The sequence below is a fragment of the Tamandua tetradactyla genome, chromosome 3 (assembly GCF_023851605.1).
Source record: "Tamandua tetradactyla isolate mTamTet1 chromosome 3, mTamTet1.pri, whole genome shotgun sequence".
Taxonomy (NCBI): Eukaryota; Metazoa; Chordata; class Mammalia; order Pilosa; family Myrmecophagidae; genus Tamandua; species Tamandua tetradactyla.
In genome coordinates, this window is record NC_135329.1 from 140708570 (window position 1) to 140734479 (window position 25910).

The 25910-nt window shown below is 39.5% G+C and overlaps 1 protein-coding gene across 1 annotated transcript in view; it reads right to left on the reverse strand.

Annotated features, from left to right (window-relative positions):
* The window catches only part of LRP2 (LDL receptor related protein 2), a 160027-nt gene that overhangs the window by 27446 nt on the left and 106671 nt on the right, over nucleotides 1–25910 (reverse strand). Inside the window, exons 43-63 of the mRNA XM_077154078.1 lie at nucleotides 24912–25115; nucleotides 23959–24201; nucleotides 23128–23253; nucleotides 22450–22569; nucleotides 20924–21055; nucleotides 18983–19184; nucleotides 18425–18720; nucleotides 16594–17110; nucleotides 15277–15429; nucleotides 14545–14715; nucleotides 12650–12873; nucleotides 11813–11990; nucleotides 10735–10931; nucleotides 9329–9574; nucleotides 8514–8642; nucleotides 7649–7768; nucleotides 6866–6982; nucleotides 6074–6190; nucleotides 4998–5135; nucleotides 2590–2712; nucleotides 809–937 (exon numbers count right to left, since the gene is read on the reverse strand). Coding sequence (XP_077010193.1) covers nucleotides 809–937; nucleotides 2590–2712; nucleotides 4998–5135; nucleotides 6074–6190; nucleotides 6866–6982; nucleotides 7649–7768; nucleotides 8514–8642; nucleotides 9329–9574; nucleotides 10735–10931; nucleotides 11813–11990; nucleotides 12650–12873; nucleotides 14545–14715; nucleotides 15277–15429; nucleotides 16594–17110; nucleotides 18425–18720; nucleotides 18983–19184; nucleotides 20924–21055; nucleotides 22450–22569; nucleotides 23128–23253; nucleotides 23959–24201; nucleotides 24912–25115 — 3882 coding nt within the window. The remainder of the gene's footprint in view (nucleotides 1–808; nucleotides 938–2589; nucleotides 2713–4997; nucleotides 5136–6073; nucleotides 6191–6865; nucleotides 6983–7648; nucleotides 7769–8513; nucleotides 8643–9328; nucleotides 9575–10734; nucleotides 10932–11812; nucleotides 11991–12649; nucleotides 12874–14544; nucleotides 14716–15276; nucleotides 15430–16593; nucleotides 17111–18424; nucleotides 18721–18982; nucleotides 19185–20923; nucleotides 21056–22449; nucleotides 22570–23127; nucleotides 23254–23958; nucleotides 24202–24911; nucleotides 25116–25910) is intronic.

Genomic DNA, 25910 nt, shown 5'->3' on the forward strand with positions numbered 1-25910 from the left:
AATTGGTGGCAGAGGGACTAGAGGCCAGCTTTCCTAACCTGAAGACATAGAACCATTCAAGTTCTGCCTCGGCCACTGTTTGACCCAAGCAACTTACTTAAGCTCTCTGGGCATTATTTTATAGTTATAAAATAAACAGGTAAATAATAGTTACCTATATAAAATATATAGGTAAATAATAGTTACCCAATAGTGATTACAATAGCAAACTAGATAATGTATATGAAAGTACTTCATAAGCTATAAAGGACATTACCACCCTAACGTTGAGCTAGAAATATCTCTTGGTTGCATTATCAGCCTTTACCTACAGAAAGTCCTCCCTCCCCCTATGTCTTTATCCCATGCAGCTTTATCAACTACCCTGAGAAGTTTTCCCTATACTGCATTTGGCTTAAGATGAAAAAATGTGCAAATTAATAGGTAAAATTTGTAGCTTTAAGGTGCTACATATTTGAACTGGTATGAAGATGTGCTCTGGAGTCAGGTAGACCAGAATTCAAATCCTGACCTCAACTTTAAGGATAGGAGGCCCTTGGGTAATTTAACCTCTAAGCCTTTTTCCTTACTTGAAGGGGGGAAAGGGTAGGGGGGAAAGTACCTAAATCATAGGACTGCTATAAGGATTGAAGGTGATAACCCCATGTAGAGTGTAGACTAAATGCCCAACACCTGGCAACTGCAGGTTTGAATGCAGTTTGGAGCCCAAAGTAAATTACAGAGAAATATGCAGTTAGCATCTACTTCATGGTATTGCCCATTTTAAGTAAACTTGAGTTACTATGATGAGGCATAAGTGTTTACTTACTGCAACCTGTTTCATCAGTTTGGTCCCCACAGTCATTGACATCATCACATACTGAGTCCTGTGAAATGCAACGTTTATTGCCACACTTAAATTCTTCTTCTGTACAGGGTCTAGGGGTTGGAGGTCTACCTGTAATATAAGAACAAACTGAAGTGAGAACTTTTTCTTCTATGAAACAGGATGCTTCCCCTGTGGCAGAGGCACTTATTGCTGACCAAACAATATGTGGTTTCCTTGCAGACCATGTCTGGCTGATGGACCGTGAGTTGGAGGTGACATGTGTCACTTTTGGGCTGAAGCTATTAAGAGTCCTTTTGCCTCCTCCATGCTTCTTACCTGCTGTGACAACCTTGGAAGCCATGTGCTCTAGGAGGCATCGTTACAAGACAAAGGAGGGCTATGCAACCTACATTGCATTTTTGGAGTGAGAAAAGGCCTTGTGTTACACCACTGAGATTTTGGGACTAGTTGGTTTCAACAGCTATTATTAATTATCCCGAATAATATAGAAAGTGGTATCAAAAGTAGGGTACTTCCATAACAAAAACTTAAAGTGGGAGACAAGCAATAAGGTAACTGATATTGGAGGCAGGAAAGATCTATGTTATACAAAGCAAAGCATTTGGCAGGGGGACCACTAGACTGGAGCTAGTGAATCGTAGCACTGATTGCCCTTACCTGGTTTGGCAAGGTGGTATAAGAAAGAGATAAACTCAGGGAAGAAATGACTGACTTATAAGCAGTCCTGAAATTTGCAGTGTAAGAAAAACTGACTACTTCTAGGTCATAAACAGTAAGATCTGAATTTTAAGGGGGAGAAATAAACCTTTGCTGTTTCAGATCACTGGGATTCTGTCTGCCTTTTATGATGGGCTAGCAATGATTACTCTCATACCTAGCTCTTTGGGAACTGGAGAGAGAAATCTGCTACAGTTCAAAAAAAAATGACTTTTGGGTCTCCATTCTTCTGTGCTGTGCCTCAAGTGAAATAAACATAAAGTGGGCGGGCCACAATGACTCAGCAGGCAGAGTTCTCGCCTGCCATGCCCGAGACCCGGGTTTGTTTCCTGGGGACTGCCCATACGAAAATAAAAAGAAATAAACATGAAGTTATAACAAATTTACATGGCACAAACTTGAACACTGACACAGTGTCAAAGTCCCTACTGACACACAGCACCCACAGGGATGGGGCCAGCAGTGAGGCCAGGCACAGTATTCTAAAGCCGCACCAACTTAAGGGATGGAAATTTCCTCCCGATAGTGAGTGGGGGGGGGGGGGGGGGATACTTTTCTTCACTGGCTTTTTCTCTAAGTAAATTAAATTGCCCAGAGAAATGATCAATTCTCCCCCTTCAAAGGATAGATCTTAAACTGTTATCCAAGTAAAGAAAAATCACAATGTTTTTAATATCTAAAATATTAAATCAAGCCGGCAACTCTAGGCTGAAGAGTGAGCAAAATACATCTTTCAAAACAAACCATTAATAAGTATCACTCAACCAATATCCACTATTTGTTTTTAAAAGAGGAAAGAAAAGTTTATTAAATGTTTAAACAAAGACTAAAGACTTGCCACTTATATTTCTAAGTGGGCAGTGGCAGGGTTGCATCTGAGTCACAGGGAGGAGAAAAAGTTGTTGTTACAAACAATGGCAGCCCACAGAGATGTGCATTCAGAGGTACATCTACATCTCAAGCCTCTGCAGAACTAACTAAAATCCCAGAAACACATTCTTCAAACTGCAGAGAATCTGAGGCCCTTCGTTTTGAATGCTTACAGTGCTCCTCTTTCTCATCGCTTCCATCTCCACAGTCATCCACGTGGTTGCACATCTTGTGGGTGTAAATGCAGCGATTGTTGGCACACCGGAAACGGAATGGTGGGTCACAGGGAATGTCCACTGAAAGGAAAGATGAACCAAAGTTAAGGGCAGAACACAAATGTCAATATCTCTTGTGCAAGCATGGGACTTGCTTTATTCATTAGTTCATTTGCTTGTTGTATTAACCCAACCTGTCTGTCAAAACATACATCTTGAAAATCTAGTAAACACTGAGGCACTGTGCTGGGTTCTGGATAAAATGGGGAACAAGAAGGACACAGTCTTTGTCCTCATGAAAATCTCCTTTTAGCATGGAAAGACACATTACAAATCATTCTGTCACAAAGCCACAAAGGAGTCATGCTATGAAAGCATTTACTAGAGGATCTGATATAGATTGGGGAGGTCAGAAAAGGTTTCATATAGTAAGTTCCTAAGTTGGAAAGGAGCACAGTAGGTATTTGGTCCTGAATAAAGGTCTCCGTGACTGGCGCAGAGTGAGAATGACAGTGGTGGCCAGGAGGCTGGACGTTCTTCCCAAATTCCCTCACTTCTCACACTAAAAGTCAGTGTTGCATCACCCAACCCTGATTCACTTTGATGAGTTAGACTTCCAGCTGTTGCTTGTACAGCTGTGAGCAACCCAAGGCTAGAACCTGTGTTTCTTGCTTGTTTGGCATCATCTCTTGTGCATGTACCGGGAATTTGTTGGCTAAACATACATTTTATTTAATGATTTAATAATTTCTTTCACATGGAGGATCTGGGTTGGGTGACTTCCCTTCTGCCTTTCACATGTGCAGGGATCAAGAAGAGAGATTTGTTATGAGGTTAATCGAGAGGAAAAGGCCAGATTCAACTGCTTATTCTTGGAAGTATTGTTAATAGAATTATTGCAAGAATTATTTTCTGGGAAAGGCAAATGCAACAGTGTAAAATAGTGCAGGTCATTTTTAAATGTGACTGGGTCTCTGCCACATTTTACTAGCTATGGGGCATTTTAACTTCATGGAGGAAAGCAACTTGCTAAAGATTACATTATACATGCCTAAGAATTTTCAAGATTCATAAACAGAACAAAACAAAATACATTTCCTAACAAGTGAAGAGATAGTAAGACAGATGATGAGATGCAACTATGAAAATATAACATTTACTAATTAAAGTTCCCTGGGTTGGAAGAAAAAATATATATATAAACTTTGGGCTAGAAAATGAAAAATAATGAAGTCTAGGAAAGGGAATGGAAACATAGTGTGAATTTCAAAAGCAAATCACACAATGAGAGGAGGGGTAAGGGGTATGGCTTGTATGAATGTTTGCTGTTTTCTTTTTATGTCTTTTTCTGGAGTGATGCAAATGTTCTAAAAAATGATCATGGTGATGAATGCACAACTATGTGATGATATTGCGAGCTGTTGATTGTACACTATGTATGGAATATATGTGTGTGAAGAATTGTCAATAAAAATAGTTTTAAAAAGCAAATTACAGCAGAGTGTATTGGGGAGTTAATGAAGACTTTTAACAGAATGCTTTCTCCTGTGTTTAAAGGCTTTTTACTTACACAAAATTCTCAAACATTAGCTTGCATCAGAATCACTTGAAGGGCTTGTTAATGCCGAGATGTCTGGACTCTGCCACTACAGATTCTGAGCCTGTAGGTCTGGGGTGGGGTCTATTAATTTGCATTTCTAACATGTGATATTGTCCAGTGTCCACACTTTTGAAATGACTGCTCTAGAGTCGTTTGAATTTCCCATATTCAAAGTGTATGGGAAAATGATTAAAACAAACTTGCATCTTTAAAATCAGTAGTCCTCAATCAAGGATTTAAGGATTAAAAAAAATACATATGCCAGTCCCCACCTCTGGAGATTCTGGTTCATCAGGACTAGACCTGGGCAATGTGTCCACCACCACGCCCCCTAGTGATGCTAGTGCTTTGAGGTTCTATGGGCTATCCGATGGCTTTGAATCCTGATGCTAAGGGAAATGACTTAGTCTTGGGATTAACTTGTCTTAAAATTTTCTAAAGGTGGTTCACAAAGCTTTAGGGCTTGGAGGAGGTGCTTCGATGGCTACCAAAAAATAGGGTGACGTGAAGAGGTGCTAGGATTCCCCCATCCCCATAGGTCTGCCTACTTATATACATATCAGACTTATTTGAAAAAAAAAATTCAGCCATAAAATACTTAAAATCATGACTTTCTCATGTCCAGAAAGAACTGAAGCAGAAAAGACCAAGTGTTGTCCTAGAATTTAAAAACTGTGCCATATCTGCCCCGTAGGATGACATGTTCCGTGGAAGAGCTTTTGCTGGACACCACCACTCCCCTTCACTCCCTTTGCCTCCCTCTTACAGCATAGGTGAAGCTCTTCGTCAGAACCATCGCCACAGTCGTCATCGCCATCACACTTCCAGGTCGGCTCGACACAAATGTGGTTTTTACATTCGAACTTAGTAGCCGGGCAGTAGGCACCATGGGGAAAGCGAGTGGCTGTTGGTGGGGAGGAGGAAAAGTTTGGAAAACTTTCTTTTAGCTCTTTCCTCTGTAGCCTGCATTTCCTTATTCATCCAGCTGTATTGTGGCCTTAACCCTTTGTGGTACATCTCATGGAATATTTCTTAAGGACTTAAGTACATAAGTATTAAGGACAGTTTTCTAAGTCCAGTTGGTCTCCACATGCATCATAGTTTTCAATGACAGGAACCATGTCGTGGATAGCACTGGACTTTCTCTCTGTGGGTAAGTACAACTTCTCACCATGGCAAATTTCTATAGTCTTTTTGAAACAAGGTTTTAAGATGTAAACAGTGTCATCAATAATATTCATCGTGGATGTTTATTGATCAAGTTCTTCCAGTGATTCAATAAAGACTAACATGTGAATGATGCTATTGCCTTTACTCTTTACATGCCAATTCCGATGTTCATTTAATGCTTTAAATATATTTGGTATGTCCTAATATCTGACACTAGTTGGGTAGTTATTCATACTAGCTAAATAATTATGCAAAATATTCTTTTTCTACCTCCATTTTTTCTCCAATTAGTGATTTTTGTAATAGCTAATGAGGTAGAAGCATGCAAATATATTTTTGTTAGGACTTACTACATTCACTATTTAAAATATCATTAGTGAAATGCAGTTGAATGACTACTGCAAAAGTTATGGATGTGGTGACTTAGGACCAAGGTGAACTATGATTACATTTTACATTTTTATTCTATTTTATTCATTATCATATATTTCATACAACCTAACATTTCCCCCCTTAACTACATTCATATATATATATATATATATATATCCTATTGATTAAATTCACAATGTTGACTAATCTGAGAAGTGAGTGGTGGCTAATGGGAAAGGTGGGGTCTAAGCTATCATATTCATACATCTCAGCACCCCTGACTGGTACCCAGAGACTTACGACAAGTGGCTTCATCAGAGACATCAAGACAGTCGGCTACTCCATCACATTTCATTTGTTCTGGCACACAGTGTCCACTCCCACACTGAAAATATCCAGGTTGGCAGGTCCTCAATTCTGAAGAAAATGATTATTAAAGCACAAAGGCCTTGCTGTGCGCATACAGGTCTTAGCTACCTGGAATGCATTGTGTTCTTACCTACTAACTAGCTCACAGCAAGCCCACAGCTTGTGTTCAGTGAATGAATAAATTCTTAAAACCCACACTTTCCCCTTTCAAGATATGGATATAGATGCACCTATTGTCTTGCTGTTAAATACTCTCCAACTCGGAAATCAGAAGTACCAAACTTTTGCTGATTTTTCTCAGATGTGATTAGTAAAGAAGGAGCAATAAAAATTAGGAGTGACTGAATATGGTTTCTGCTCCAATGCTCTGACCTCTACATGCCAAGAGCTACAGGAGTATGTTCCTTAAGGCCACATTCTGTGAACTAATAGGAAGACCAAAACTTTTTTATTTATTTACATGTACAATATCTGTCCCTCAGAAATGTTCAAGTTCAAATGACATTTAAAAAATTCTTTGCTATTTTCCCATACATCAATAAAATATATAGAGTACAGGGCAGAAGGAACTGTGGTATACTAAAGGTTTTTATATTACAGAAATTACACAAAAGTCAGTGTAAAAAAAAACAACTTAGATACTTATTTGAAGTCCCTTCTTCTGTCCAATATGCTGGCCTTACAAGATTTACTGTAACCCTTTCAAAACATTCTAACAGTTACCACAGTCCAGCTCATCTGAGTTGTCCCCACAATCATTGTCATGGTCACAGATCCATATAGAGGGAATACAGTGTTGATTGTGACATCGAAATTCACTCTCCGTGCACTCCCGGGGGGCTGAAAGGGAAAGCAGCATGGCCATCAGTGGTACAAGGAATCACACACAGGAGTCAGGCTGTGAGATAGCCAAAGTACCCTCAGTGCCAAAGGTACTGCTTGGGCAAGTTTCCCATCCTTCAAAAACAAACCTTTCCTCTCAACTTGTTTAGCACAATGATAACTGCAGATGTAAGCAGCATCCTGTGGCAAAGGGTGACTACTTCTTACCTACTGCCAAATTCGACATATGCTCAGGGTACAGATGGTTTTCCAAATGCGCCCAATTATTCAGCCCAATCAAATGAGATATGATTCAGATCTTTGGATCATACCAACAGACTTTAGAAACAGGGTCTTAGGGTTAACATCCTTCCTCCCTATATCATTTCTTGGTCCTGATTTCTACTTCTTATATTTGTCTTTCATTATGCCACCTCAAGTTCTTTTTAGAAAAAAGTTGGGTGTAAATAAATTCAACAAAGATAAACTTGAGCAAACATCCTGACATAAGCATCTCAGAAACAACAATAAGAAATAGGAGAAGCATACCGACTAACAGCAAGAAATCAGAGTGTTGTCACCCTACCCTTTAAGCATGAAAGTCACAGATAGTCAAATTATAGACAAAGACCAGCCATCACAACTCCAGTGTTACAAAAGGATACTAGAACCCTGAAAACTCACCACAGTTTTCTTCATCTGATCCATCTGAACAGTCCTGGGCCCCATCACATTTCCAGCGAAGGGGGATACACACGTTATCATTGCAACGGAAATCCCCCAAAGGATTGCACGTCATTGTTTCTGCAAAGCAGTCAGTGCAAAGATTTCATAAACCAGTGGTTGAGAAATGCACAAAGCAGCACTGGCTTCCTTGAGACAAACTCCAGGAATTATGAGAATTATGGTACCATATTGTGCACAAAAAGAGGAATGCCAGCAACATTTTCTATGAATATTTCTCCTTTGGTTAAACCACATCTAAACTGTTTGAGGCTAATATCATTAGAAGTCCTGGTAAGGAAGGCTAAAATGATGCTACCAAAAAAAAAGACCATATCTAACAACATTGTTAATTAGATTCAGTGTTACTACTACAATAATCCATCATGTTCCTCAGTTCTCCTCTTAACTATCATCCAACACACATATCCATAGACATTTAGATATCTAAATTGGTCTTTCCAGGTTCTCAGAGTGATTTCAGCTGTCCAACAGAGGATGGGAAAAGTCACAATGTGAAAATTCCCAATAGCACTCTAATCTGGAAAGCACTCTGTTTTAAAGATTCTAAGTCTTTTCTCTACCTGCTTCCTCTCCACCAATTTCAACCAATCTATAAAATTAGACAAATTATTTAACTGAGGATTGCACATTTGGGAGGCATTAATATAAGGTTCTATCATTTTAATAATTTAAGATCAGATAAATGAGATGAACAGAGGAAAGTGGAAAAGAGGAAATCCACGTTCATTTCTTGATGGTGGCCCATGAGATGACAGCACGCCCAGTCCCAGCCCCTCCCGCCCCTCCCTGCAGCCCCTCTCACCACAGCCTTGCTCATCGCTGTTGTCTACGCAGTCATTCACACCGTTGCACACACTCCACTGCGGAACGCAGCGGTAGTTCGTTTTGCAGCTGAACTCTGTATGGTTATCACAGCGGTAGGCAGGTCCCACTGAAAGGGAGGAGACCCAAAGACAAAACTTAAGTCTCAGTCCTGCTCAGAGATGCCACAAGAAGATGTCTTTCTACTGTCATGCTGAGGAAATGTTGCTAAAGAGTAATCATTACCATATTACCAACTAAACTGACTGCAATGTGTCGGTTCACCGAGGGCTGATCCATTCACCAAGAGCAGAAAATAAAAGTTTTTTCACTATCTCAATACCACTCATTTGTATGCAGTATAACCTTGCAGGGGAACAAAATGGACTGGGTGTGAAGTTAAAAACCTGGGTTGAAATGTCAGCTCTGCCACTAACAGTGACAAGACACGACTGGCATCAGTCTTTCCCTCAGTAATGTTTCATCAGTAATGTCTCTCTGAAGCCCTCTGAAGCGTCGAATGTGCTATATATACGCAAAATGTAAGCTCTTGTTATCATATTCTGGACTTCCAGTGAACACCCAACATACACGCACCACTGGAGTGGTTAAACATTTAGTGCATCAAGAAAGTTATCAGCCACTTCAGAAACAGCGTCTGATTCAACCAGTACAGCTACACCTTGCCTTGGCAGTGCCAGAGCTGGCAGAGAGAACCAAGAGGGAGCTGGGGTCTCCCTATCCTCTCTCAATCTACAAACGGATTCCCCTTGTCTCTGCTTCCAGCCGTGCCTTGCTCCTCCCGCAGGAACTTACTGCATTCATCAATGGGCTCGTCAGAATGGTCTCCACAGTCATTTTCAAAGTCGCACTTCCAGTGCTGAGGGATGCAGCGGCCATTGTCACACTTAAACTGGCCTGGCAAGCACGTCCTGCTGGCACAGTGGGAACTATCTTCATCTGAGTTATCCCCACAGTCATTCTCGTTGTCACACTGCCAGTGTTCTGGGATGCAACGTTTGTTGGCACACTGCCATTGATTGGACTCACAGTGGTGGTTCGCTGCAAGCGGGGACATTTGGTTATCCACTTTGAAATGATCAAGAATAGACATTGCTAATTTAAACTGATGGATCCTGGAGAATTGGATAATAATTTCTGTTTTAGAGGATATATGTCATGGTGTGCCTGTTATTTTTTTTTTCATTTTTATCTCCATTTTTTATTGTGATACAAGCATATAATTAGTGGTTTTTAGGATATTCACAGGGTTCTGCAAAACTCACCACTATCAAATTCTAAAGCATTTACATTGCCCCAAAAAAGAACCCCGTACACATTAGCAGTCACTCTCAAATCCCCCCTCCTCCAAACCCTGGCAACCATTAATCTACTTTCTGTCTCTACAGACTTGTCCATTCTGGATATTTCATATAGATAGAATCATACAATATGTAGCCTTTTGTGTCTGGCTTCTTTCATTTAGCATAATGCTTTTAAGGTTTATCTGTGTTTAGAATATATCATACCTGCATTCTTTTTCATGACAGAATGAGACTCCATTGTGTGGATATACCACATATTGTTTATCTATTTATCAATTGACAGACGTCTGGGTTGTTTCCACTTTTTAGATATTTTGAATAATATTGCTATGAACATTCTGGTAGAAGCTTTTGTATGGATATATATTTTCGTTTCTTTTGGGTGAATACCAAGGAGCTGATGCACTTACTATTAATCACCACCACTGCGTGGCAGTTTTTTTTTTTGCATGCAAAATTAAGGATTGAGTCACGTGCATATTGATGTCCTGCAAAATTCACCTTCTACTCTCCCTCTTTCCCCATCAGACAATGGTTTGCAAACATGTTGCCACTGATATCTGTGGAGTCTTTTTGTTTTTTAATGGAAATATATACTATCTCTGAGAGTCCTTGTTTTAAATGGGAGAGGGGAACGTTCATTTCACCCTCACTACTAGCTTCCAAGGAGGATTCTGTGCACAAAACATGGTAAAGAACCACCAAACAGGCAACTCATTATGCACCCCAACCATCTGCATTGTAAAGACTTTTCTAACAAAACTTTATAAAAAATAGTAGGGCGTTGTCCTAAGACTTTGAACTTCTTTTTTTGGTTTGGGACTTTCAGGATATCCCACTAACCCCCAATTCTGATGGCACAAGTGGACAAAGAAGGCATAAAATAATTCAACATACCACAAAGGATTTGGTCTTCATCAGACCCATCGGGGCAATCTCGATGAGCATTGCATAATGCGCGTGAGCTGGTGCAATTGCCATCAGTGCACTGGAACTGTCCGACTGGACAGTAACGCTGTGGGCAAAGGGATGGTTCATCAGAGCCATCAGCGCAGTCTCTCTGTCCGTCACATTTCCACCAGATAGGAATACACCTGTGCAGAGAAAATACAGCACTTCTCCAACAAAGCAGCACAGGCAGAGGAGGGGGCTAGTTATCTGTAGAGAATAAGTCCCAGCTTTGAAATCAAGTAAGGGCACATATCATGAGTACAGAGAGGATCAATTAAATCTAGATTACTTGAATATAGCTATATAGGATAGAACAAATTTGAATACTAATAGGTTTGGATAATAGAATAAAGATGCAAATACATGCTAAAATATGCTTTGGATATCATGATTACTTTCTACCAGAACAAACCTTGGACTTTGTGCTAGCTTTGATTCTCATAGCAGCAATTGATTAGGATCATCAGCCTAGATGATAGGAAACATTCCAGCACTGGTTGGGAAGCTGTAGAGTACTAATGTCATGAGAGATTCTTAATCTAAACTCTTAATCATCAAAACAGTTTGCCATTCAATCATAAGATGCTACTTAGATGCTTCCCTACACCCCACTCTCCGACTCAACCTCCCTAGTCATCTATGGCCATTGTTACAGAAAGAATCTTGGCCATGATTCATTACAAACACATGTGATCAAAATAGAAATGAATTCCTGGGTTCTGTGGAATGAGGGAACTAGATAGCATTTGTGTGGCAAAGAATCTCCAAGAGATTTTCTCTTGAAGATTATTTTTTAGTGCACACATAAAAATACATAGTTCCCTTCTCTACAGATATAAAAACTTATATATACAGGCATTATAGTTTGGTCAACAAATTGCCTATATTCATGGGAGGAATGGTAGGAGACTGAGATACTTAGTGCCTTTCAAATGAATGAAACCTTCCATCGCCTGAAGCCTTATAGTTCAATATGTGTCCAAGGGATGGAGAGGCACTGGGCATAGAGAAGAGAAAGTCTTACTTTTCACGGTCAGCACAAAGGAACTGGGTGCTGGAGCACATGGGCAGGCAGTACGTGCCCACACCGAGTTTGACGGTCTTGAAGTTGTCTGGACACTCACAGGTAAATTCTTGGCCACCCGCTTTGATAAGGCAGAGATGAGAACAGCCACCATTATTGGTACCACAGGGATTGGTCACTGGTAAAAAAGGAGGATATAAATGCTCAATTTCTTAAGGTATATCAACCACACCATCACTTTGACATCAAACTAATTACCTCTTAGAAAGCAAGAAAAATTTATCCTAGTTTCATTTTTTCCAACTATTCATAAATAGGATAGATGAGTTACAAGCAAATAAAGGACACCTTTATTCAGTGCTGTGAAACTGAAATGCAATGCTCTCAACAAGCACAACATCTACACAATCAAATGCCACACACAAATAATAATGACGTTTTATAATGATTAAAAATAGATGGCTCATTATTTTAAAGAATGCTGATGCCATAATTGTATTATGGTTACGTAGCAAATGCCCTTATTTTTCAAAGGGTGCATTCTTAAGTATTTAGGGCTAAAATGTTCGTGATCTCTTTAACGCAGTTTTAAAATATTTCAGCTATCACACCAAACTAAATGTAAATATGGCAACATAACTGTTCGATCTTAACCCAAACCAAAAAGCGATCTTTAAAAATAGGGCAGGTTCCAAAGTACTCTTTCCCAGAGGCACCCTAAAACTCTCAGCCTATGTTCTGAAGAAAACATTAGCAAGTAGCACCACATTCTTTGCAAATCATGATACTCGTGCTTAAAGAAAGACCCGTAACCAACAGCAACTGTCACCTACTCACCAAATGGCTGCCGGTATGGGTGATAAACATGGATGTCAAATGGTCTATGTGTCGTGTTCACCAGAACCGTCCTGCCTGAGCCATCATATTTGTTTCCTTTTTCAACTGTCCTTGTATTCCAATCTGTCCAATAAATGGTATCTTCAAAAATTGTAATGGCAAAGGGATGAGGCAGCGTCCCATCATACACAGTGTGCCGATCATGACCATCCAAATCAGAGAACCTGGGGTAGGAGGAAGATCCAGTCACTGTATGTCTCTAAGCATAAATTAATTTTGAAGTAGAGTTACCCCAAACTCAAAGTCTTTAACTATACTTACAGGATATTCTGATTACAGAAAATGTAGAAGTTGAAAAGGCAATGCTTAAAAAATAGGAATAACTACAGTTATTCCCATGGTTACGAATCACTGATTCATAACCATGGCTTTTTCCTGCAGATACAACCAGCACAGTAGCTGTAGGTTGATAACCTCTTATACTGATATTCTCCAGTAAGCACTCTTTTGCTATTCTATGGTGAACACCTTTCTTGTTTCTCAACTCACTGGAAGAAATCAGAAAAAAAGGATAGCAATATAAAGTGGGAATTCTGCCATCTTGTGAACATTTTAGGAGAGCAATTGTTCTAGAAGACAGTTGAGTTCTCCATATAATCTGAAGAATATTCTGGCTGAGTGAAATTACAGGGCTGCAATGGTAACTGCAGGACATTTGTAATCAAACACACCCTGGACATTATTATGAAATACTTTTTGCAGATGAATAAACTTTGAGTTTCTCTCAATTCAAAATTGTCAGAGAGCCCACAGCCACTCCTAATTCCAATGTCTCACTGCTTATTATGAACGTATGTCAGAGGTCGTTTCTAAAATACTGATATTTTAATATTTAAAAAACTTGAAACAAAACCTGAACTCGCATCAAAGAAGCTTGATGATGTTAGCCATGGTTTTTAGTTCTTGCTCATATGCCAGACATGACATGAATATTTCTTCAACTCCTGCTACAATGACTCTTGATGTACAAGGAATCAATTGGATATTTTATAGAAATGAATTGCTTTTATGTGGTCTATGAAATGTACTTCTGAACACAGACCCTCCCAGAACTGGATCAAGTCAATAATGAATCTCAAAGTTTCATTCATTCTCAGATCTTATTGCCTGATGTTATGATTTGACTTTTGGATTCATACTCACTACCTGATCCATGGGATTTTTACCAAAAAGTGAATAGCTGAAAATTTCTTTTTATGTCTGTAATGCTCCTTAAACACTGCATATGTATACACTGTCAACTGGGGAGGGTCTTGGGGGTCTGCTCCAATTCAACAAAAGTGTATTCTGGGTCCTATTTTGTCACGAGCATAGGTATAGCGAGCACTTAAGTGCATGCGCCAGATATGTTTCCAAGATTGCCTGGGGTTAGAGAGCAAAATAAATGTAACAGAATGACAGAATTTCTCAAGGCCTTTAAACATAGCTCTACTGAATTAATGACATTTCTGTGTTTCTCAAAATGCTTTCCTAGAGGATATCACCACCATTCAAGTAAGCCACAACTATCAATTCCACAAAATAAACATGTAATGGTTAATGTGTACTATTTTTTACAATGCATATTATATATTTTTTGAACAGTAAAAAAAGGGGCACCTTTTTAACAGAAAGTTTTTAGCACACATTTTTTGTTAAGGTATTGACTCTATTAATCATATGTTATAGCAGATGCTAAGTAAAGGGATAAGGAAGTTGAGCACTGAGCTGATTACAGTACAGGAAGTATTACTAGCCCCATGCAGGCAGTCAGTTAGAAGTTGCCTAGGATTAATACACCAGAACCTCAAGCCTTGGTTGTTACCCAACTGCCCAATTTTTCTCTCTGTACATACTCGATGTAACCCAGGTGAGCATCTGCCCAGTAGAGTCTATCAGTGGTGTAATCAATGGTGATGCCATTGGGCCACTCTAACTTGGTAGAGATAATCACAGACTTATTGGATCCGTCCATGCCTATTCTTCCGATATACGCTCTGTAAGCCCAGTCTGTCCAGTAGATATACCTGTTTAAGCAAACACAAAGGGTCAGTCCAGGAAGACAAAAGAAGCCAGCAGCTGAAAGAGCGTATCTCTGCTCCATTTATAGAAGTGGTTTACATTTTACAGATCCTCTCAGAAACAAATAACAGCAAGATAAAATAATCTAGCATATGGCAGAGAAAAAAGGGGATGATAAACAGGAAGTGCTCAAGAATAAACATGATTTAGTATGTACTTCAGTGACCGTGACACGGAGAGTCCAGTAAAGATATTTTTGTTTGCTTGTTTGTTTTGGGGTGCTAGACTGGGAAACGAACTAGGGTCTCCCACACGGCAGGTGGGAATTCTAGTATTAAACTATCCATGCACCCTTTTTGACCACAATCTGCAGGCAGCTAAAAGTTGCATCATGGCAAACAGGGAAAATCTGATGAATTTCGAACAAGCTGTGCTACTACACATAATACTAAACCGTTTACTAGACAGGAAAAGTGGAAGTCAAACCCCAGCAAGATATTGGCCTTTTGGTAACAGAAGCAGAACCAGGGTATGAAAGAAGAGTGCAAGGTTATAGGAGACAATACCCATATTGAGGGTGAAGGACAATTCCTCTGGGATTCTCAAAGCAGAAGGTATTATTGGCATCCACACAATGCTCAGCCAGCTTGCGGCGGTATCGACCATCAAGGTTAGCAACAGAGAGGGAATTCAGGTTGGCATCCAACCAGTAGAGCTTTCTGAAATGGAAAGCTGGGAGTCAGACGCAGGCACTTTGTTGGTGACATGGTGGTATATTTAATCACCCAATTTCCTACCCAAGCTACCTGGAATCGGACTGCCAGAAGACGTTTTATTTTCTCTCAGGCAAATGAGAAAAGGAAGCTGACCATATGTCTGACAATTCCCACTTTATAGTCACATCACAAAGGGAATTTGGGCTGCACCTCACATGAGGAGTCTGCTTTTACATTCAAGAAGGCTTATAAGGTATCCTTCCAGGTCAATGTAAGGCTTAACCAAGACATCCTTAAAATACAGAGAAAGCTTACTATTCCTCGTCTTGTCAGATTAGGCGTTCAAAATGAGTTTGTTATCCCGTGACAAGTTTTACTAATTTAAGAAGCTTTAGAAACTCCTACCTTAAGAATATTTCAGTTTAAATATATTGCTAATGTACAAAATCCACTTATTTTCTGTAAGGCAGGTGTTATTAGCCTGGGGTCTTTAACTGGTTATCAGAGCAGCCTGGGCTTTGAGGTTCTGTGTCCCCTCTAAAATGGTATAAATATCTAGGTGTCATTATTTCATAAGGGATCTGTGACCCCTAAAGTGTTCAATGTCTGGGATCAATCATTTCCAACTGGAAATGATTACCCTCCCAAAAATCTCAAATTGCTCTCTGCAAGAGGTAAACCCTGATCCAAACATACTGGATGTCAGAATATTCAACTGACCTGACAGTAGCATCCTTTTAGGCTTAGATACTATGAGTATCCATAAATGCAAAAGCCTTTGCCAGTTGGCTAAAGAATGTATGAGAAGGTCACAATCTTGAGTTCCATCACGGAAGAGGTTAATAATAGCAATTGTAATAATAGCTATTTATTGAACACTTACTAAATGCTAATCCGATTCAGGAGATATTTTTAGAAGCTTCACTGGACTACCTTTAAGACCCTCAGTGAAATGTGGTATTTCTAAAAGGACTATCACAAACCTCACTATTAACTGAATGGCCAGCAGTAGCAGAGTTCTTTCCTCCTTCGTGATGTCCCACCCCATAAAAATTACACCATAAACTAGATGTCACTAGATTTTAGGCTCTTTGATAGTAGGTACAAAACAGAAAAAATATTCAGCAGCGAACTCATGTTGAAAAGATGTTTTCAGTGTTTTCTTACCTGCCAACCCAGTCTATAGCCAGACCTTCTGCATTTGGTAGATTGTCCCTGATGACTATTTCCCTGTTGGTCCCATTCAGAAACATTCTCTCAAGGACTTTCCTCTGTATATCAATCCAGTACAATCTCTTTTCTACACGGTCAAAATCCAGTGCTACAACCTTACTCAGACCTTGCAAAATGAGGGAGTAAGACTGACCATCTGTCGTTAGATTTCTCAAATAATATCGATTGCTAAAAATGAGAAAGGGTTCGATGTTACTGTTCTGCCTGCAATTCTTTCCATCAGATTCGCGGATGTAGCCTAAGGCACACTTGCAGATGTAGGAGCCCTCTGTGTTCTCACACTTCTGGCTACAGACAGAGGGTGTCTCCTTGCATTCATCAATATCATCACAAGACCGCTTATCAGACAAAAGCTTGTAGCCAGAATTACAGGAACAATAGAAACCGATTTGGGTGTCTGTGCATTTGTGATCACAGTGACTGATTGAAGGGTCATTGCACTCATTAATGCCTAAAGAGAAAAGAGAGCTTTTTAGAGAGTCTTAAATGTCAGCAACAGGTCCAACAAAATGATCCAAAGTCAGCATTCCTCCTAGACAGCACTAATTCTTAATATACCGTGATAAACGCCATAGATTATTCGAGAGTCACTATTTTTCCACTTCTCCCCAACTTAGTCCTTCACTAGTGGTTTTAGCAGTTAATACAATAAATCCTATGCCTGCCAATCTTCTCTTAATCAATAAGGTAAAATGGCAGGAGAAAGTAGAAGAACCAACCAGGCTGAGCTCTCACTCCAGAAAATACTTTGATTTCTAGCATCTTTCATTCTGTGGCACAACTACATCCCACAAACTCACCAGAGTGATGTCACTGAGTTGGAAAATCAGGCACACATTCAGCTCTTATGAGATGGTGTGGCCCAGCCCACACACCAGTGGGTCTGCATCCCCCATAAAATGAGAATTTCTTCTGGAAAAAGTGGGGTAGCCTCTGGCTGGCCCTATGATACTTAGCCAAACTCACCCAAACACAGGAAGAAGAATTTGGTAAAGAAGTAATGGATCAAATTAGTTCATGAACTGCAATGTCAGTCCTATTTCTGCTGCTAATTGTTTGATTCCAAGCAATTTATCTCACATCTATGAGCTACAAATTGATTATTTGCAAAAAGAAGATTTACAAATTCACTAGGTTGTTGATGATGGTTGTACAACATTGTGAATGTAATTAACAGCACTGAATTATATAGGTGAATGTGGTTAAAGAGGAAATTTTAACTTGTATATATGTTACTAGAATAAAAAACAACATAGGACTGTACAGCACAAAGGGTGAACCCTGTTGTAAATGATGGACTATAGTATTATTATAAAAATGTACTTTCATGGAACTGTCCAACACAATGAACCCTAAATTCAACCATGGCCTGTAGTCAATACCACAATTATGTGTTTTCATGAACTGTAACAAATGCACCACACCAATGCAAAGTGTTATCTAATAGGAAGGTATATGGGAACCCTGTACTTTATGGATGATTTCTCTGTCAAACCACAACTTCTCTTAAAAAAGGCAACTTCTGGCTTTCAGATCTGTCCCTTAAATAGAAAGTCAAAGTTTAGTGGGTTTGAGATACAATGAGACACTAGTCTGAAAATATTTGTGCAGTTACTTTACAGATAACTAAGGAGTCCTTGCCTTCTGACTCACAAGCAGTAGTAATTTTCTGATGACTTTCTACTTAGAGGATAGATTTGAAAGTCCTAACATGTTTCATTCCCAGAGGCAGTGTCCCCTATTTCCTTTTCTCAAATCTTCTTACCACATCCTTTCTCATCAGTGTCATCGCCACAGTCATCTATGTGGTTGCAGATACTCTCCATCCCAATACAGTGTCCATTGTCACACCTGAACTGATGAGGAGGGCATGTGGATTCTGGGGTGGTGCACAGGTGTTCCAGCTCATCAGAAAGATCTCCACAGTCATTATCCCCATCACAAGTGTAAGCCTGAGGAATGCAGCGCCCATTTTGACAGGTAAATTGAGACTCGCGGCAGGTTGGGTATGAGCAGTCCCTCTCATCGCTATAGTCACCACAGTCATTGCGCCGGTCACACCTACATTTTGAGAACAAGTGCCACTCTTGGAGAGGTTGACGACAAATCTGACCTAGCCCACCTAATTGGGGCCAGGTCAATATTTCAATGACATGATCGAGAGTTCCCTCAGTTCCCTCTCCCCAGCATTTTCATCCACCCCAACAATTTCCAGCATACTTTTTCAGGTACAGTGCAGCCACTGTGCCTCATGGGTAAGACAATCCTGCCCTCCATGGACATTTGAGGTTGCAGGTAAAAAAATTTTTAATACCCAATTCACCTGAATATGCGATGGATGCACAGTCCATTATTACAGGTAAATTCGTTTGCAGAACAAGATCTCCTGGTGCAATTCTGATTCTCATCAGAAGCATCAGAGCAATCCATATCACCATCACAGACCCAGCTTTGGGGAATGCACTTCCTGGAGGAAGGTGCGCTGTTTACACAGGAAAACTCAGTACTGGAACAGGTTTTATTATCTGAAACAAAGAAATGGAAGGCCATATAGGAGCTCATTCTAGCTGTCGATGGTCTTCAACATTCTGAGGAATAAAAAGGAAATGAGAGGAAAACAGCCAAATCACCCTGCTATGATAACTGTGGATCAAAATAAAAATACACCTGGACCTTGGATTTTTCATAAGATTTAAATGTAATAAGACATCTCATTTAGTTTTCCATAAAATTAATGCACAACCATTCTGAATCCTTATGGCTTCAGAAAAATCACTCCCATTTTCTTACTTGGATACCAAAAATGCCTTTTGGTAATATTGAATCTACAAAATGTAAGGCACAAAACACCGATGAACGAGCACTATATGAGATAACTGGAGGCTCAACATCATAGTAATTAGAAAGAAAAAATCTAGGGCTTCAAACCTTTTTGCTCCAACTTAGTGCCTAATATAGCTATAGAAGCTATAACATAGCTACCATCCCACTTGAATTAAAGAAGATAGTAGAGACAAAAGTTGTCAGAAACCATAACATTGAGAGGAAAGAGATGAGATGCTAGCATATAATCATTAGTGTCTCAGAATAAAAGATAGGTACTGATCCACATTCATTGTGGGTAAATAGAGATAAAAGGAGAAAGATTTTGGTGAGGGGAGGAGGGAGAAAAGAGCATGTCACAATCAACACGTACAGCTGCCAGTCCCCTGATTCAGTGGATAAGGTACACATTGAGCTACAGACCACTGACATATGAGATTACAGTAAAAGGCAGTGAACACTTCAGTGGCATTTTAGCTAACAATTCCATTTTTTTTTTCAATCACACAGTCTCATTGTAAAAGCCATATCATTATACAATCATTTTCAAGAAACATGGCTACTGACACAGCTCTACGTTTCAGGTACTTTCCTCTGGCCTCTCTAATACACCTTAATCTAAAAAGGGGATATCTATATAATGTATAAGAATAACTTCAGGATAACCTCTTGACTCTGTTTGGAATCTCTCAGCCACTGATACTTTATTTTGTCTCATTTATCTCTTCCCGCTTTTGGTTGAGGTTTATTCAATCTCGACGCTGAGTTCTAGTTCATCCCAGGATTTCTGCCCTTGCCCCACATTGCCAGGGAAGTTACACCCCTAGGAGTAATGTCCCACTCCCAGGGGATGGCACCGAGTTCACTTGCCACATCTGAGCAACAAAAGACGTTCTCTGAGGGTGACTCTTAGGCCTAATTTTAAGTAGGTTTAGACTATGTTTTGCAGGGAAAAATTTCATAGGGGTGACCCCAAGATGGAGGGCTCAGTCTTATTGATATGGTTGTCCCCACTGCTTGTGAGAATAGCAGGAGTTTTCCAAATGGGGAAGTTGAATTTTTTTCCCCTTTTTTTCTATTCCCCCAAGGGGACTTCACAAATACTTCTTTATTCACTATTCAAATCACTCTGGGATTTATCAGGCCATCACACTATCCATGCTCTCAGTAATGAAAAATGGTATTTGCTTAAAAGGAATAATCTCCCAAGTAAGAGCTCTAAGGTAACAAATGGACTGGGAGGCATAGATGGTTGGTACATTTATCTGCTCTATACTCATTCATCCTATATATGCAATAGATGAAAGTAAATACAAAATTTTAAAGCATTTAAGGGGATAATATCAACCAATTCTAGAGTGAAAACATTCGGTTGGTGTACTTAAGCCCTACTGTATACACTGGGACATAACTGTACAGAGGAATTCATTGGCTCACTTACCACAGTGATGCCTTTGATCTTCATCACTCATGTCCCCACAGTCATTATCACCATCACAGATCCAGTAACTTGGGATGCACCTCCCGTTATCACACATGAATTGCTGACTTCGGCATGTTTGCTCTGGGTACACTGAAATAGAAAGCACTCTTGGTTATCTAGCTTTTCTCACTCAGCATGATCTCACTAAAATCAACGACACTGAATTATATGTGAAATACGGTTAAAAGAGAGGTAATTTATGCATGAAATTTTTGTAAATCTGTAACTTATCTTTAAAGATTATGAATAAAATAATTGTTGAAAGAGAAAAGCACTTATTGCAAAAGATGCCTGCTGTGATTGGGTCATCTAAGAGACTTGGAACTTGTATACAGCTACGCTTAGGTCCTCCAAGGAGATACCCATCAGTGGGCAACGCTCTTCGCATCTACTGTTCATCCAAAACCACCCACTCCCAATGGTTGTTTCCCTGTTCTTTCTTCCCTTCTGCATAGCAATAATCAACTTTCAACATATTGCACAGCTTACTTCTTTTGTGTGTGTGTGTATGTTGTCTGTTTACCCCACTAGGACATAAGTTCTGTGGCTAGTGAGCTTTTGTCTTATTCACTAATGAAGCCTAAATGCCTAAAACAAAGTAAGCGCTCATTAATAGATGACTTAAAGTAGGAAAATACCCAACATAATCGTTTACAAATAATCAAGATGACCATAAACCAAGGGCCCTTTCAAAATTGGTTAATTCACAAGAAAATTTAATTTGAACATTAAAAATACAGAACAATGATAACTGTAAGAGAAACAGGATACGAAAGGAATGTACATTGATATAGCCTTTTGAAGAGCCATGTCTCCTTCAACACAACACCACCGCAGGCTTATAAAAATCATCCCACATGTGCAATGTGGGAAAGATGCTCATTCAGAAAATTTTCATAGTGAAAAATAGGAAACATCATTAGGAAAGGGTTGAAAACCCATGGAACATTCACACTTAAAAAAGGCAATGTACAAGCTCTTTATACTTCTACAACTATGTAAAAAATGTGCGTGTGTACAGGATAGGTAAATAGCAGCTTCCAAATACAAGTGCCTTCAAGAATACACCTAAGAGCTCAGGTGGCCTCATAATCTATAACATTGAGAGAACAGAAAGTGGTTGTCCAACCATAATCAGCTCCTGTCTCATGTATGTGATAACTCTAATCACTGTCATATCCTCCCATAGTCTTATGGGAGGCCAAATTCAGAAATTCCTATTCAGAGTCAACTAAAATTTATTTTGTACTACAAGCCAGTTACTGTACGAGGTAGATCCAACAACATAATTATCAGCCATCAATCAGCAACTTCCAGATCCTGATCAGCTCTTTAATGAATATCTGCTAAGTGATTTCAGGATCCCAGTTGGGAGCAGGAGAAGGGAATGCAAACATTCAGCAGCTATGGTAAAACAGTCAGCAGCTACAGTTAGAAGAGAGCAAGGTTTTCTAGCTGCATCATATTTTCGTGCTTGTTCTCACCACAAGAGGCAGGTTCATCAGAGCCATCAGCGCAATCTCTCTCTTCATCACAATACCAGCGGGCAGGAATACAGCGCCCAGATGTGCATCGAAAATCACTCTCAAGGCATGTCTGAGCGGCTGAAGGAAAGAAAGATAAAACCCATGAGCAAATGAAATTTTTCCCATTAGTCTGAACCATACCTGAAGTTGCCAAAAAAGGGGGTGGGAAGTGGCATTATTCAGCTTTGCATACTTGTGATATGGGACCTATGAGTGAACTAAGGTTCTTTTCTTGGCAACCCCAACATTAAGTAGCCCTGGTCAGATGTGTTTTCTTAAATTTGTATATTATGCAATTATTTACATTAATGGCCTAAGTGTAAGATGATGCGAAATTTGAAATAAAAGGTTTCTGAAATTCAAACAAGGGGATATAAAAATACTTTGTTACTAATGGCCACTATAATCTCATGTGTAAATAATAAGGCAATGGTAGAAGCTCCAGTGGTAGAGAGCATTTAGTCTAGGTCATCCAGCCAGAGGACAAGAGAAGGGACTTAGCCTGCCCCTTCCAATGACCCTATCCTATCTATGTACAAGATCAATTTGAGATGACAAATTCAACCTAGCCCAAACACTCAAGATATACATCCTTGTATAAAGGATAAAAGAAAGAAGCAGGGCTGTTTTACTGACCACAATAAGTGGGGCTTTCATCACTCATATCTCCACAGTCATTGTCTCCATCACACAAGTACAGGCGAAGAATACAAACATTTGTATTCTGACATTTTACGAATCCAGGCTGGCAAGTAAAATCAGCTGAAAAAAGACAACCAAATAAACATTTTGAAACATTTCCATCAAATATATCATCAAGACAGGTCTATTGCAGAACTAAAGCCAGAAGGCAGGCATGATCCTTGGTATTATGGTGCTCCATAGAATCTTCAGGGGTTGGGGAAGTAGCTTGATTTATCTGTTTTCATTATTTAACAGCATGAACAATTGTCTTAGTTATACAAACCAGGGCATATTCACACAATAGGATCCCTCTCGTTCTTAAAAACTAGCTCTCCCTACTGTCCAATGAAAACCCAAATAGAAATTGGCATCTCCTTGGAGAGAAAACTAATTCCAGATTTGAGACAAGAAATGTGTAAGACAAACCTGTGGTTATGACAAAAGAATACATGTGGCAACCTGAAAGGGCTCCCACTGGCCTAAAATAGGATGATGCTCATTTGTCATCATTACACTGATAATTAACAAATGGAAAGAATATAGTCTACTCTACAGAAACGTATTTCACAGCAAGCTTTAAAACAATCAAATCTGGTAGATATACAAACAAAGGAGAAAACAGTCAACGGTTGGACACATCCATCCATTTCAGTTAACAATTTAAATATTAGTTTGAAAAAATTAGTAGAATATGTAAATACTTCCTTTTTCCATAAAAAATCTCATCTCTTATGATTTAAATCATCAGATGTCAAAACCCAATTGTACTTAAAATGAACTTACGGCAATTTATCTCATCTGAAGTGCCATTATCATGGCAGTCGTTTACACCATTGCAGACATGCTGAAGAGAAATGCACCTTCCGTTATTGCAAGTAAATTCCGTGGTGGAGTTACAGTCCCTGAACTGGCATCCTCTCTCATCACTGTTGTCACCACAGTCATTGTAGTGATCACAGCGAAAACGGTATTGGACACATCGTCCATTGTCACAGGTGAAGGCTGTTGCCAGGCAGGTGTGAAATGCTAAAAGAATGAAAACACATTGAAGAAACTTCTCAGTTAAAGCATTAGCCTACTTTCTAAAAAGCTACAATCAAATACAATGAACATTGAGAGTTTACCTCCAAAAGCAAAATGGCCACAAACCAGACTGCATGCAAAGTAAGAAAACATTTTTAAATTGGTCAGAGGAAATAAAGTATGTCATATACAAATGAAAATGTCAACCATTTCACTAATGTAAATGCCTAGTTCTTATACGGTCTGCTAGAAAAAGGTCAAACTGACCTCAAAACTCACTAAGAAAATCCACTGTGCATTACTCACCCTATATAGGTCAAGATTCAGGACTGGGAGTGAATTCAGTAAAATTCCTAGATCAATGGGACAAATGAGCAATTTCTGCCATGAAAAGTAATAAAAATGGTAACAGCCACCTATTGGAACCCTTGATCCCACGCTGGGTTCATAAGAACCCTAGTGAGCAGATGAGGCGTCTGGGGCTCAGAGGGGTTTTAACCTGCCCAGGGCTTTGCAAATTATACATGGCGCCTGTTTCCTACAACTTGACAGCATATATGAGCTTACATGTGACTGAACGAAAATGCAGTCTTCATTCTCAGCAGGTTTCTCTGCTCCCACAGGAGGTTACACACAAGTCTCAAACCCAGTCACACACAACAGGATTCTGAACCCAACAGTTGGTATAAAGAGGCCATTAGCATCCAACTCACCACACACACTTTCCAGCTCATCACTGCCATCGCCACAGTCGTTGTTGTTGTCGCATAGCCACTGCTCAGAGATGCAGTGCCCATTGAGGCAAGTGAACTGCGACCCATTACACCGGCTCCCACTGTCCACGATGCAGTGTTTATTGTGGTTGGCCATATACCAGTTTCCCTCAGAAGGGCACTGGCACTCAGCCCCATTCGGACCTGAGGAAGCAAAAGATTTGCGTGGAAAGCATTCACATTTTCTCCTTCAGAATCGCACTTGCGACAGCTTCCATGATAAATGCTCTGCAAGCCAAGCTATGGAAACTCTGCCTATCAGCTTTATTCTGAGTTTCTTTCCCATCAAGAACAATCACCAAAAGAAGAAATTTTAAGTTGAATATATATGCAGAGGCTACAGTTTTAGAAATCTTTAGGACTGTACCACACAGTGATCCCTAAAGTAAATCAGACTAGATTAATAGTACAATTATCAATTAAACAAATATTATCCATGTTTTTCTGTAAGCCTTAATTTCTCCAATAAAAATTTAAAAAGAACCACAGCCAATTTTAATAAATGTGGGTAGTTCACTGTAATTATTCATCTCCACTTAAATAGTAATATACTCCTTTCTCAGCAAAATTTGGAAAGCAATTGGTTTTCAAAAGGCACGTTTCCTGATGTAAAAAGTATTAATATCGCACTCTAAAATACCACCAAAAATACTTGAAACTATAAAATGGTATCTCTCAAGCAGAAGAATTAAATCTTTCTGAAAGGAAAGTAAACCATGAAATGTAGCAGCCCAAAAGTTTCCACCTCCACCAAACACTCTTAAGAGGGTTCCATATAGGAAAGAAAATTTCCTCTCATAAGAAAACCTTGTGTCTGGTGCTCCTTTTATCTACCTTGTCAACAGATGAGTAGAACATATGGAATAAAAATAAATAATAGGGGGAACAAATGTTAAAATAAATTTAGTTTGAAATGTCAGTGATCAATGAAAGGGGGGG